This window comes from Pezoporus flaviventris, unplaced genomic scaffold (assembly GCF_033815535.1).
Source record: "Pezoporus flaviventris isolate CSIRO_AGI_PZ_B2104156 unplaced genomic scaffold, CSIRO_AGI_Pfla_v1 ptg000006l, whole genome shotgun sequence".
Classification (NCBI taxonomy): Eukaryota; Metazoa; Chordata; class Aves; order Psittaciformes; family Psittacidae; genus Pezoporus; species Pezoporus flaviventris.
The window spans coordinates 15985982-16000285 of NW_026892554.1; the positions used below are offsets into that span (position 1 = coordinate 15985982).

The 14304-nt window shown below is 37.1% G+C and overlaps 1 protein-coding gene across 3 annotated transcripts in view; it reads left to right on the forward strand.

Annotated features, from left to right (window-relative positions):
• The window catches only part of TJP1 (tight junction protein 1), a 195562-nt gene that overhangs the window by 37303 nt on the left and 143955 nt on the right, over positions 1 to 14304 (forward strand). For all 3 annotated transcript variants that reach the window (XM_061447138.1, XM_061447139.1, XM_061447140.1), the window contains one exon: positions 6926 to 7058. In XM_061447138.1, the coding sequence (XP_061303122.1) occupies positions 6926 to 7058 (133 nt within the window). The remainder of the gene's footprint in view (positions 1 to 6925; positions 7059 to 14304) is intronic.

A 14304-nucleotide genomic window follows, 5' to 3' on the forward strand; every position in this document is an offset into this window, starting at 1 on the left:
GTCATATATAGAATAATTAAATAATGGAAAATGTCACTTTAGTATTGGAAAAAGAAATCATCAAAGATTGAACCTCTTGGGTGTCTCTACAGAGCTACGTGGAAAAACAGGGATCACCAGAATGGATATTTTCCATTTTTGATTACTGGTTCCGGTTAATATTTGGTTGAAGTTGGGTAACAGTTTAGTTTATTGTAAGGATTTATTCATAGAATCATAGAATAGTTAGGGTTGGAAAGGACCTTTAGATCATCAAGTCACAAACCCCCTGCCATGGGCAGGGACACCTCACACTAAACCATGTCACCCAAGGCTCTCTCCAGCCTGGCCTAGAACACCGCCAGGGATGGAGCATTCACAACTTCCAGTGCCTCACCACCCTTACAGTAAAGAATTTCTTCCTTATAGCCAATCTAAACTTTCCCTGTTCAGGTTTTAATCCGTTACCCCTTCATGTTGTAAATTAATTCCTTTATTTATTTTCTTTTTCTGATGAAGGTGGGATACTGTGCTTACAACTGAAGATACTTGCAGAGGTGCACAAGAATTTATCATAGCAGCTGACTGCTTGGGGTTACTAGCCATCGTTTCAAATTTGCCTTTTTTTTTTTTTTTCCCAAACATTAATTTTAAGCAACTGTAGCTGTTGGGTTTTCAGTCTGATCAGTGGGATTAAGTTTCAGCTTTTCCACTCTTGTGTTTTAGCCAGGAGGTGTACTGATCACATTCAGCTGAGTCCAGCTGATGTCCTTTCTGTAGTGTTGAGGAAGCCTTGTCTTCTGATGGGAAGACATAATTACGGAAGTTTTGTACATCTGTTGACCGAGATCTGTCCACTAGAGGTAGAAGTTTCCGAGAAGTTTGGATTATATGTTGTGAAACCATTTCTAATAATGTGCTAGAGGTATCTAAATGCTTTTTTATAAGATAGGCAGACAACTTGCAGTATACGAAAAGTGTAATATAGGTATGTCAGCATTGGAAGTCTTGTTGAGGCTAAAAAGACCCTTGTCAACACCTTGTCCTGTCTGCATTAACTCTGGCATTAATACTGCACTTGGAAAATCAATACAGAAAATGTGTCATTTTAATACTTGAGTTTTAAATATTCTGATGTCTTTTTATAAAAATTTTCAGAACTCTAATTGCTAAACAAGAAGAGAATTTTTTAGGTTCTTTAAAGATGTTCAATCTGACTGGTCTGTCTAGAAAATAACATGACATTAGTAATTTCAAACAAAGTGTAACTACGAAAATATGTTAGGTAATATTGAAGGTTGTTATAATTAGTAATTATGTGAAAGATGAATATAAATAGTTTTTATTAATGAAAAGTTGTTACATACATTCTACTTAAATGTGTTATGGTGTGTATAAAGTTGTTAGTCCTTGATGTGATGCTGTACCTTGAAGCCACTGTTGTGTAGGGTTTTCTTAGGCTAGCATATTCATCAGCGAAATACAGATACTGGAAATGTTAGGTTTTTTCCTTACTTCACAAGCTAGAGAAATAATTTAGAGTCATGGTTATGTAATGTGATATGTGATCAGGAACCAGTCAAGGTCAATGAAACTGTTTTAAGAACTGGGGATAATAAATAAGGGCCTCAGGCCTCAGGTAGGATTTGCAAAATGGTTCAATTTTACTTGACTAAAACTTCCAAGAACTAATGAATTGGGGTGCCTTAATGTAGGATTCCTGTGATGAGTTCCATTAGAAAGGTGGTGTGTTTCCCTGATATTAAATGCATTCTTTGAATAGAAATGGCACATTTCAAACAAGGCATCCAAAATTGTTCACTCCTTCAAAGATCTTGGTGCTATATTCTACTTTTTAAAGCTCTAGATTGCCTTGAATATGTAATTCTTAGGCATTTATTCAAGAGTACTTGTCTTGAAGTAGTTGATAAGCTGCAGACGTTTTTAAACGGCTTTTACAAATCTTTCTGCTTTAGTCTGTGATAATTCCTCTATACCTCTGGTGCATGTACTATAGCCAGTGACTTAGCAATTCATTTATTAATTTTCTATTATTAAGCTATACAAATAAAAGATGGAAGGAGATGATCAGATGTAGTAAACTTCAGTAATAATTAATTTTTTTAAACCTAAGGTTCAGATGCCAGTACCGTAGAAAATTGCATTATAAATTCAGTATTCATTAAAGGATATTAAACTCCGTTTCTCAATTACAGTGAATGCTTTGAGAAGACAAAGCAAGATTCAGAAGTGAGAAGGATTTTCAAAAGCTGTTCTTCAGATTTTTGCGTAATGTAGTTTCAAGTCAAACTCAGACACTTTAGGCCTTGTCTCATGAATTTGAACTCAGTAAGGCATATGCTTGCAACTTTATAGTCTTAACTTTTGAGTTGTATTCCTTGTGGAAATTTCTAGTACTTGAAAGAATTCCTGTTGTAGTACTGCACAAATGTTACTGGAAGTGTATTATTGAGAGTTTCATTGCTGCATCCAGCATTCTGAGAAGTTGGGTTGGAATAGATCCAAGTCTGTCTCAGGTTTGTTATTGCTTCTCTTTGCTAAAACTGTAGGAGTAGCAGATGCACTGGAGAAACTGATGTTTAATTTCTTTACACTTGTCCCAAAGTTTCCTCATTAATCATAGAATCAAACCCGTATGATTCTCTAAATTTGGATATATCACCTCATATCCTTCCTTTGGTGCAAAATACAGTGTAGAGCTTCCTGATTCCCTGTAATGATATTGATTGGATTTTTCTTTGGTTGGTTGAATAATACTTCGTTTTCTTGTAAAGACATTAATATAGAAATTAATGATTTTTATGAAGGATTGAAGGGAATCTTTCAATTGTGATATTTCTTCCCATAAAATTATATTTTGGAAGTTAAATGTGATTTTAAAAGCATTTCTGAATCTCGGAAGCTAGGAAGTAATAGCCATAATTTATTCTTCTGCAAAAAATAAATGATGGGTAGATTCTGAGGCAGAGAGCTCATCTTTTCAAGTAGCTTTAAAGAGTGGAGCTCCCAAGTGGAAGGGCCTTCAAAACATATCATTAGTTTAGGTCCTTGTTTAAACTACTTTGATTAGCCTGTTATTTTTATTTGATTTTCTTTCACTTGAGGTTTTTCTTACTTGATGTTTTTGTAAAGGCTTCTCAGTATTAGAAAACATTGCACTTACCAGAAGACTTGCCCTTAAATGCATCGTTATAGGTAAGGCACTGGAATAAGTGGTTTAAAATACAGTTCTAATTGAGAAGAGCCCAATGTAGCTTACAGCTGTTTAATAAATTTCCTATTAAGTGTAAGGAAGAAGTCTAATATACCAAGTATTTAATTTGCCAGAGGTGCATGTGAATATTTATTGACCCAAGTGATAAGTAATGAAATAGGCAGCGGTCAAAGATTTTCTGGAAAGAGAATAAACACAGACCTCTAACTGTATGGAAACAGTGGATCTCTCTGTGGGCTCCAACATCTGCTTTTGACATGGACTCAGGATATGTACAGTTACCTATATTTGGATTAACTTTATCAGAGATACTTGTAGAGCTCAGTCACAGAAGATACAGTCATACAACAGTAATGTACTGTCACTGTAAATGTCACACTCTGTGGGACAAGAGTTGAGACTGAGCAATTGTCTGTCTTTGGAAATTAGTCTTTAATGATTCTTTAAGATGTTTTAGCAGGGAATCCCTGGCATTTTTGTAGTTTCTGTTCTGTGAACAAGTGTGTTACTCTACTAACCAGGCATGTTTCTCAGAATTTAACTCAGAATTTAATGGGTCCTGAAGGAGCTGGCAAATGAAGTTGCTAAGCCACTATCCGTCATATTTGAAAAATCATGGCAGGTGAAGTTCCTGATGACTGGAAAAAGGGAAATACAACCCCCGTTTTCAAGAAGGGGAAAATGGATGACCCGGGGAATTACAGACCAGTCAGTCTCACCTCTGTGCCTAGCAAAATCGTGGAGCAGATTCTCCTGGAAGGCATGCTAAGGCACATGAAAATCAACGAGGTGCTTGGTGACAGCCAGCATGGCTTCACTAAGGGGAAATCCTGCCTGACCAATTTGGTGGCCTTCTATGATGGGGCTACGGAACTGATGGACAGGGGTAGAGCAGCTGATGTCATCTACCTGGACTTGTGCAAAGCATTTGACACTGTCCCACACAACATCCTTGACTCTAAATTGGAGAGACATCAATTTGATGGATGGACCACTCGGTGGATAAAGAACTGGCTGGATGGCTGCACACAAAGAGTTGTGGTCAATGGCTCAATGTCCAGCTGGGGACCAGTAACGAGTGGTGTCCCTCAGGGATCAGTGTTGGGGCCTGTCTTGTTTAACATCTTTGTTGCTGACATGGACAGTGGGATTGAGGGCACCCTCAGCAAGTTTGCCGATGACCCCAAGCTGTGTGGTTCGGTTGATAGGCTGGAGGGAAGGAATGCCATCCATAGGGACCTTGACACGCTTGTGATGTGGGCTGATGCCAACCTCATGAAGTTTAACCATGCCAAGTGCAAGGTCCTACACCTGGGTGGGAGCAATCCCAGGCACAGCTACAGGTTGGGCAGAGAAGAGATTCAGAGCAGCCCTGCGGAGAAGGACCTGGGGGTGTTGGTCAATGAGAAAATGAACATGAGCCGGCTGTGTGAGCTTGCAGCCCAGAAAGCCAACCGTATCCTGGGCTGCATCAAAAAGAGTGTGACCAGCAGGTCAAAGGAGGTGATCCTGCCCCTCTATTCTGCTCTTGTGCGACCTCACTTGGAGTATTGTGTGCAGTTCTGGTGTCCTCAACATAAAAAGGACATGGAACTGTTGGAACAAGTCCAGAGGAGGCCACGAGGATGATCAGGGGACTGGAGCACATTCCATATGAAGAAAGGCTGAGAAAGTTGGGGCTGTTCAGCCTGGAGAAGAGAAGGCTGCGTGGAGACCTCATAGCAGCCTTCCAGTATCTGAAGGGGGCCTGTAGGGATGCTGGGGAGGGACTCTTCATTAGAGACTGTAGTGACAGGACAAGGGGTAATGGGTTAAAACTTAAACAGGGGAAGTTTAGATTGGATATAAGGAAGAAATTCTTTCCTTTTAGGGTGGTGAGGCACTGGAATAGGTTGCCCAGGGAGGTTGTGAATGCTCCATCCCTGGCAGTGTTCAAGGCCAGGTTGGACAAGGCCTTGGGTGAGATGGTTTAGTATGAGGTGTCCCTGCCCATGGCAGGTGGGTTGGAACTAGATGATTTTAAGGTCCTTTCCAACCCTAACTATTCTATGATTCTAATTATATCAAAATATCTGATGCAGTTTTAGCAGGATGTTTATAATGTAACTAAAATGAATATTACAGTTAATCTTCAGTTAGAAATTTTTATTTATCTTATTGATTAAAAGCTGGCAGTAAATTTACCCAAAGGGAAAAAACCCATCTAAAACAAATTACTATATTATCAAGAGGGCTTGCATCAAGCTGTTGATATGTGTGTCTCTGTGCATGTGTAAACAACAACAACAAAAAAAAGCCACCCCAAAACCTCAGGCATATGAAAACAAAATATTGATTTGGTAATCACAGTAATTCAACAAAAAATTAAGGGCTTTATCTTTTTTTATCTCTTATTCAATTTATAAAAATCTGTTTTAATTTTCAAGTGTGTTTATTGCAACTTTTTCTTCTCCCTAGCCTTCTGTGAACATGGCATTTGCACCTTCTATCCTTGCCATGAAGCTATGTAGACCTAAGAGTCTCACTGATCAAACAAGTATCTTCAGCCTGTGGTTACTGTATTTTGCACCTTGAATTTTGTATTTTGAGTGTTAACGTGGCCTCCTAGGCAATGTCCTTTTGGTGATGCCTAGCTATAAGATGTCTTCATCTTTCTTTCTTTTTTGTAAAAATATTTATGTGCATACCAAAGCTGTTAATGCTAAGTAAAAGGACATGAAATGCTTTTTTTGGGGGGGGAGAGGAGAGGAAGCTTAATGTTATAGAGAAAACCACTGAACTACTGTCCAAAGTCTTATGAAATGCAAGTGAGGTGTATTATTTCTCCTTTAAATTAGTTTTTGAACTCTCTTATGGCTGCAGTTGAGAAATTATATGAAACAAATGTAAACCTGTACATTAAGAATTTTATGGTTTTGAGTGATTCTTGGTGAGCTTGCAGTTTTCCTTATTCTAACGTGGTATCAGACTGACTAGAGACTATTTTGCATTTAAAATATTGCCCTCAAAAGCCTTAATACATTTGGTGAATTGTTAACCCCACTTACTCATTAGTAACTTCCACCAAACTCCTTGCAATGTTGATTGCTTACTCGCAGTGTTATAGTTAACGGACTCCCCTATGTATGGACTATGTGTAGACTACAGTACGATGAAAGGCCTTACAAAGTGTAGTTCCTTAATATATTGCCTCTATTACTTTAACAGGTCTTACTAATTTCATTACTGTTCATCATTATTCATTGCTAGAATAGCTGAAGTACCATTCGCACTCAAACTGGAAAAGGTCAAAAGCCATATACTGCCAGGCTCCTACTGATTTAACTGACAACCATCAACATGTATCACAGGACTCAGTTTTTCACTGAATTAATAGAGAAAAATGCTCTCTTTAATTTTTCAGAAGCTAAATATGTTTTCTCCAATCTGTCTTTTTTTCCCCTGATACTTTTCTCTTTTGTACAAAAATGATAAATATGGTACAGTTTTGACTACATCTGCAACCAGTGGTGGACTTGGTGGGAGCTAGATTTCTACATAGTTTTATGGTCTTATTTTGGCACTTGATTAAAAATAAAGCTTGGAATGGCATTCCTTCTTTGTATATAGCATGGCAATGTTTATTTACTTTGAAAATTTTCTACTTTAAGCAAATGCATTGAATAAAAACATATATGCTTTGTCTAATATGCGTCTCTTTTTGTTTGGCAGGGTAACTCCATCTTCTGAAAATCCCAATGGTGCTACCTGTAGTGTAAGTCAGGGAAAACCCTCTTTAAGAAGAATAAAGGGGAGAATACACAGAAGCAAAAGTCTCGATAGCATTGATTTCTGTGAATTTACTGTAAGTACCATATCTTTTACATTTATCCTATATGAAGTTAAGGGAATCTTGCTAATAAAGCAGTTTTCCTTCTTGGGTTGGATTTATCTCTGTCAAAATTAGAAAAGGTATTGTGCTTAATGATGTAATAGCAGTTTGACACTGCCAGATGTTAAGAATGGTGATGTCACTTGTATAACTGGTGATGCATGACTGGTTTTGTTCTTCAGGAGATACAGAATCATAGAATGGTTTGGGTTGGAAGCGACTTTAAAGATCATCCAGTTCCAACCCCCCTGCCATGGGCAGGGACACCTTCCACTAGAGGAGGTTGCTCAGCGCCTCCTCCAACCTGGCCTTGAGCACTGACAGAGATGGGGCAGCCACAGCTTCCCTGGGCAACCTGTGCCAGCACCTCACCACCCTTCACAGGGAGTAATTTTTTTACATGTCTAATCTCAGTCTGCCCTCTTTCAGTTTAAAGCCATTTCCTACATGTCCTTGTAAAAAGTCCCTACCCAGACTTCTTGTAGCCCCCTTTAAGGCAGTGGAAGCTGCTCTAAGATCTCCCTGGAGCCTTCTCTACTCCAGGTTGAACAAGCCCAAATCTCTCAGCCTGTGTCCATAGAAGAGGTGCTCCAGCTCTCTGACCGTCTTCATGGCCCACCTCTGGACTTGCTCCAGAAAGTCCCTCTTGTGTTGAAAGTCATATATAAATTTTGATGTTAGATTTTAATATTGTCATCTGCATAAGATGAAGAAATTAACTGGAAATGGAGTAATTATGAAAAATGAATGATATATTTTCAAATTCTGTTCTTATATTTTGATTTTGGAGATTGCAATTAAAATAAGATAGATAATGTTTTAGAAAACTCACAAAATAATTATACTTTTATATAGCTATAATATAGCTATATATTATATCTTTCCAGAAAAGGAAAGAAATATTCCTAAAATGATGGATGTGCTTATAGCACTTAAAAGCTAGTATCACAGGTGATATCTTACCACAGTTAAGAAGTAACTATACATAACTGGTATACACATATTTTTTTCTCTTTGTTATGGTCCAGGTATATTTGTCTTAAAGTTTCAGAAAATTTAATGCGATCATGGTTTCAGAGAATTTGTGTATAGGTGATGTTTCAGAGAAAACTTGAACAGTTTTTTACACAACTTAATTCAGGAGCAGTTACTTACATTCAAAAAATAGAAGAAAAGAAATTGTTACTGTGAAAGAGCATGGGGTATGGGGGTGCGTTTCCTGCTGTTTGTACTGTTCAAAAAATATTAAAATTAGTCCTAAACACAATGTGTTTTCAAACATTCTTTACTCAAAAAACATTGAAAGCTACACCTGTCAACCTAACTGAGGGGAATTTGGCCCAAACAAATGATATTCTGGTAAATTAATATTGCGTAGTCCTGAAATACTAAAATAATGGCAAGGAGTATGTTACATTATAAACCGTTTATTAAATATGAGGATGAAAAAGGTAGACAGGAAGTATCCGCTGTCTTTAAAATGTGCAAATCAGTAGTGATGTGGAGATATTGTCTGGCATTACATGGCATTGTAAACAATATAACTAAAATTTTCAGATGCGATTTTTGGGAGACATCTTTATCTAAAGTAAAATAATGATTTGGGCACGTTGCATCATTCAGTGTGATGTTTTTCACAGATGATAACAGTAGCAGAATGGGTACTTTTTTCTCAGGTCTCTTTCTTTTGTTTCCAAGTATAAAATCTTGTGCTATCTTTGGGATAAAGAGCTTGTTGTTTGCTGTTTAAGGATGTAATTAGTAGCAGGAATAAGTGATTTAGTGTATTGTATGGTGTTCAGGTACCTGTGGAATTGTGGATACTGTAAAGTCAGGTTGCATAGCTGGGGAAACGTGCGGTGAGCTCGTAGTCAGTTCTGTGCTGTCAGTAACTCGCACTGCATAACTTGAAGCTGGTTTTGATGTGTCTATGCAAACTGTTGTCACAGTAGTCATATCAATGTAATCATTACCTTACTAAATGTTAAGAATTCCCTTAGGGAACAAGATTACTGAAACAGTAATTTTAGCTTCCGCTACATGGGTCTTCATCTGTGTGGTCCTATTAAGGAGTTTTATCTAAATTTATCTCTACTCTTGGGGCTTTCAAAGGAAAAGAGATTATAGCCAATGGTAAAAAGAATGTCTTGCATGCCATAGAACCTTTGCAAAGAGATTTGAGACAGATAATAATAGGTGAGGTCTGTAGCATACAAATGTGTAGCATATGTATAAATTCATGTATTAATGCTAAGCATTGATAATTAGGATCAGGAAAGGAAGCTTACTTTTTATTCTGAGGTCTTATGTTAAAGGATGATACAAATGTAAATAGCTAAGCACAGAAATCAGAGTTATAAATATGGATTTTCTTGCTACTACATAATTTAGAATCATACATCGTATTTCTTGCTATTGTATAATGGTACTTTTATTGGTTTAAAATTGTGATTAAAAACAGATCTAAAAAAATAATTGAGGAAATTGGGGCATATGCCTAAATCTTTCCAGTGTGCTCAAAGAATTGAATGTTTTTCATGTTAACCATCTTTTCCCAGTAAGAAGGGTCAGGAACTGGCAGACAGAATTAAATTGAAAAGAATGATTTAGTAGAAGTGATAAATTCTTTTACATAATGAAGGGAAAGAGCTTTTTAGAACTTTTTATTTTCAATATGCTGTAGAATATCCATTTTATGCGCAGCAAAGATAAAAAATTTCATGTTTAAATATGTGGAAAACTTAAATGCTGACAAACTCGAAGTAATTTGAGCATCCAGCCAAGTGTTGGTTTTACTAATCATGATCCATTAATAATTCTGAATGTTATTGGATTTCACTTTAAAATAAGTAATACGTGTGTGCTTCCCAAACTGATCTTTTCTGTAAACCTGTTCCTTATCACAAAGCAAATTCTTACTGAGGACAAATCTGAACAGCAGGAAGACATAACAATTAAGTTATAGTTTCTTTTCTCCAAGTTTGAGGAAACGTGTTCCCAGTTAGGAGGTTCTGGATTTCCATGCAATATTCATGTAGAAAAAATCAATATATGAAAATATTGCATTTATACTTTACTGTGACTTCAGCTGTGGGACTCATAAGCTGGGAGGCTCATTTAAAAAAAAAAACAAACAAAAAAGGGCTACTCTTTGCAAGGGTAGGGATGACCAGCGTTATTGCTGGGTAAAATTCCAGTTGAGGCCAAGGAGTGACTGCCGCGGATGCCTTCAGAGGGTTGTGTGAGACAAGGTGATGCTGCCAAGTTACCACAGTTAATAAAACCTGAAGTTTGTGATACTAGTGGCTTTTAGTTATACCTGTGGCTCTTATTATGGATGATATACCTAAGAATGATAGAGAGTTCTTTTCCTGTAAAACTCGTTTATTGCAAGCCTCAGGTATTTGTGAGAGTGTCCCAGTGCATGACTCCTGGTTGGTGCTTTGCATACCTGTGTTACCTTTCCATAGCTGGCTCACACTGTAGTATCCTTAACATCCTTTTATGAGGTATAAATTCCCCGTGATTACAAGTAGTGGGAGTCTGCTGCCAAAATTTGGGGTTTATTTCTTAGTAATACGTCTGCTTTCTGGAGTGGATGATACTGGTGTTTGTAATAGTGATGTCTCTTGTTGCCATTTTGCTAGGACAGCAGGTGAGAAGGTCAAGTGGTGAAACAATGTTTAGCCACAGTGTGATGGTACAGCAGTTCCCTTAAATCATGCATCTGTCTTCATCTTCTTGCATCCTTTTTCTTTTCTTTGCCCTCTCCAGGTATTAGTGCTACCACTTAGTCAGAATAGTTCTTTTTTCCACAATCTAAGTGAAAGCTGTTTTATTGCCCTTTGGTTTTTCTTTAAAGGAGTATCATCATGCTGTGTTTCCCCAGATAGTACCCCTTGAAATACTCGGCTATTAAAAAAACCTAAAACAAACAAAGAAAACCCCCAAAGCCCCCTGTATTTTTTGCTGTGTTTTGGTAGAGGGTTGTCTGCAACCTAGAAATGTTGCTGAACTCGTGCTTCACGTTGCAGAAAGCTGGGGAGAAAAGAAAAAGGATTGTCAGCTCTTGGAGGAAGATGTGGAATGCGTACTACCTTGTAGAATGAACTTGTCACACTACTGTTAATTACACCTATATTGTAACGTTTATTGCACTGAAACTCTGGCTTTGCATGTACTACCCTGTTTAGCAATAGCACTTCTGAGTCCAATTCATCGACAGATTTTGTTGTACTAGGCACTGTGCAAACACAAAGTGTTTACTGTCAAGAACCTTAAAATCTATTTATAACAATAGGTAAGATGTGACTAACCTTTAGCTGCATATGGTTTTCAAGCTGTTCAAGTGCTGCGCTGGTGCTAGGGCTTCTGAAAGTCACATTGGGATGCAGGTGGATTTTGGTACTGCCCTCTGTGATAGGGCTGGGGCTGCTGTGGAGTTGTTATTCTCATTTGTGTGTGTGAATGGATCTTGTAATTGCTGACTATATGACAAATTTTGTATGTGGCTCATAGCATTACAAACAGTGACCACTCCTACAGTGTGTAGATGCAGAGAAATTGTTCCCTTTTTTCTCTGTGAGACAGTGATGATGTTTTGTGGGGATGACAGAAAGATTTTGAAAGCATTTGTGTAAGGAGCTCATCTCATGAACTTTATTGGAGCTGTAATGTCTAAGATACCTTAATTTTTGTTATTGTAACTCTTTGGACTTGAAAAATAACTAAAATCACCGTCTTGAAAACTGTATATTTAAATGAATATGGACATAACTCTTTCATGCTAAAATCGGCAGTTGTGGATGAAGGACCTTTCCTTGGAAATCGGAGCACTGCAGTTATTTATAGTATGAACAAGTCCACTTCTCCACATTTTCTGGAGGCAGCTGTTGCTAGTGTGCTTTCAGTAAACATGCACATGTCTTCCTCCCCCTCGCTCCCCTTCCCCTGCCTTTTCCATTATTTTCAGTCTTACCTTTTTCAGATGCATTGTTCTGTCTCTTCTTGCCATGTACTGACAATGAAGTGAATTTGGGTTAAATTGAGCTCTGTGGATGTCAACATACAAAGTACAAAAGTAACATAGTAGGGTAGGAGATTACCCAAAAGAGAAGATAGACAACTAAGTACAAAGGGCAGTCTGAACAAAGCACTGTGGAATGTGTGACAAAATTGAAGAGTCAACAAAGGAAGAGATACTGGGAAAGTGAGAATTGGATAACACGTGATTGCTTTTTTTTAGATTGGGGATACACATGGTCACCTATAACATTAATTTTTAGTTCACTGTAGTAAGTATTATGCCATTCAGTGGGTGGGATGTTTTGTATACTTACTTGCAGAGGAGATGTAGAAACTATCTCTGTGCTAGCCTGCTCTCATTAGCAGGATTCAGTGATTGACCTCACATGCTCTCTGTGGGGATATGTGTGTGCCCAGCATGCTCTGTGTGCAAGGAGGTGTACGGGCACCAGAGTGCTCTGAGAGCAGCTGTGAGTGAGTGTACATTATTTTGCTGTGGCTGTTGTTATTAGGAATTTCACATGCTTTATAATTTCTAATGACATTTCAAGGCTGTTTAGGGGCTTTAGTGATTAACTTCATGAATGTTTGTGATAACATCTTTATTTCACTTCTGCAGCCTCTTTGGTAGATATTTAAAGCATATGTCAAGCTAAAGAAACGGTTTGTTGTTTGAAATGTCCTTACTAGTATTTTGGGTAACTTGCAGTGATTAGCCCCACTCTCCCTAGTGAAAAAATTCTGGTGATCGAAACAGGATTCTGTACTATGCTGCTTAACTAGTTTGTAGAGTGTATTGCTGAGCAAGGCAATCTAGTTTGTACTGAAGAGCATGGGTTTATTTCAGTTTTTATTAATTCAAACCCAAACTCATCTTCCCTTTGAATCATGTTATAAATGGCTTCTGAGGTCATAGATACGATCCTGTAGTTTGATTAATATTTGCTTTTAATAAAATTGCACTGGTTTTATGCTGTCATCAGTCTTGATTTTTCCTGCTCAGTATTTTGAGTATGTGTCTGTAAAACTAGTACAATGATAAGTTAATAATAACCCGAATGATATGTGCTGGAGTTTTTTTCTTAGGATTGAAACATAAGAACACTGCCATTCTTTAAAAAGTCCTGCAGGTATTTTCATCGTCTGTAGATGTGGAAGGAAGAATTCATTAGCACATCTGGAGTCTTGTGGGTGCCCTTAATTTATTACTGTTCAGAGAAGCGTGGTGGTTATGCAGCTGTTTCCTAAGAATTAAATCCTCTGTAGTAGCTTAGACTTGCTTCACAATATTGTTGTAGTACTGTGACTCATTTATAATAATAATAATTTAATCTATTGATGGATATATGAACACAGCACTGGCATTATACTGTAGATCCAGTTTTGGCCAGTTTGTTTTACCTAAGACAGTTAAAATGTTAAAAAAAACCCCAACCAACAAATATTTGTTTTATTTAACCAATTAACAAGTTTTAAAGTTAATGGAATTAAAGCATGTTACATCATTTTTTGGTATTTTATTGGTCATGTACGTAGAAATAATGCAGAAAAAAATATTCCTGGCTTCAACATATGTAGTTAATAGTTTTAAATAGAAAAAAAAAACCTTTTTTCTTGTTTTTATTGAAACAACCTTTGAATTTACTGGCAGAAATAGAAAAAACTGCCGGCTTTTGATCAAAATTACAACTCCTCTGGGAAAGAGGAGTATATTTTCAGCATTGTTTAGTCTATCATCTTGCTTTAGATCAAGCGACTTTTTAAATCTAAAGTTTTATGTAAGAGGCATTCTAAATGTCAAGGTAAATTACTAAGTCTCAAGTGTAATACTGTGTGAAGCTTACGCAGCCTTGAGATTTATTTAACCTAAGGATGTTAAGATAAATGTAAGTAATTACTATTAACAAGTAATTTAATTTGTTATCTTCTAGATTGTGATTGACCTTGATTTCTGTTTCTGAGTTGGTTCAGACTGATTGATCTATGTTCCTGAATACATTCAGCTCTCCAGTTTAAATCTACCAAGGATATTAACTCTGTAATAGTCATTATACTAGTGACTGAGTTTGCATTTAATTTTCATTAGAAATGTTTTTAAGTGAGTACATTTTTGGGGTTATTTTATTTCTTTTCAGAATGGCATTATGAATTGGGGCAGGTAGAGCTGTACCAAAATACTTTTTGGCATTTGTTA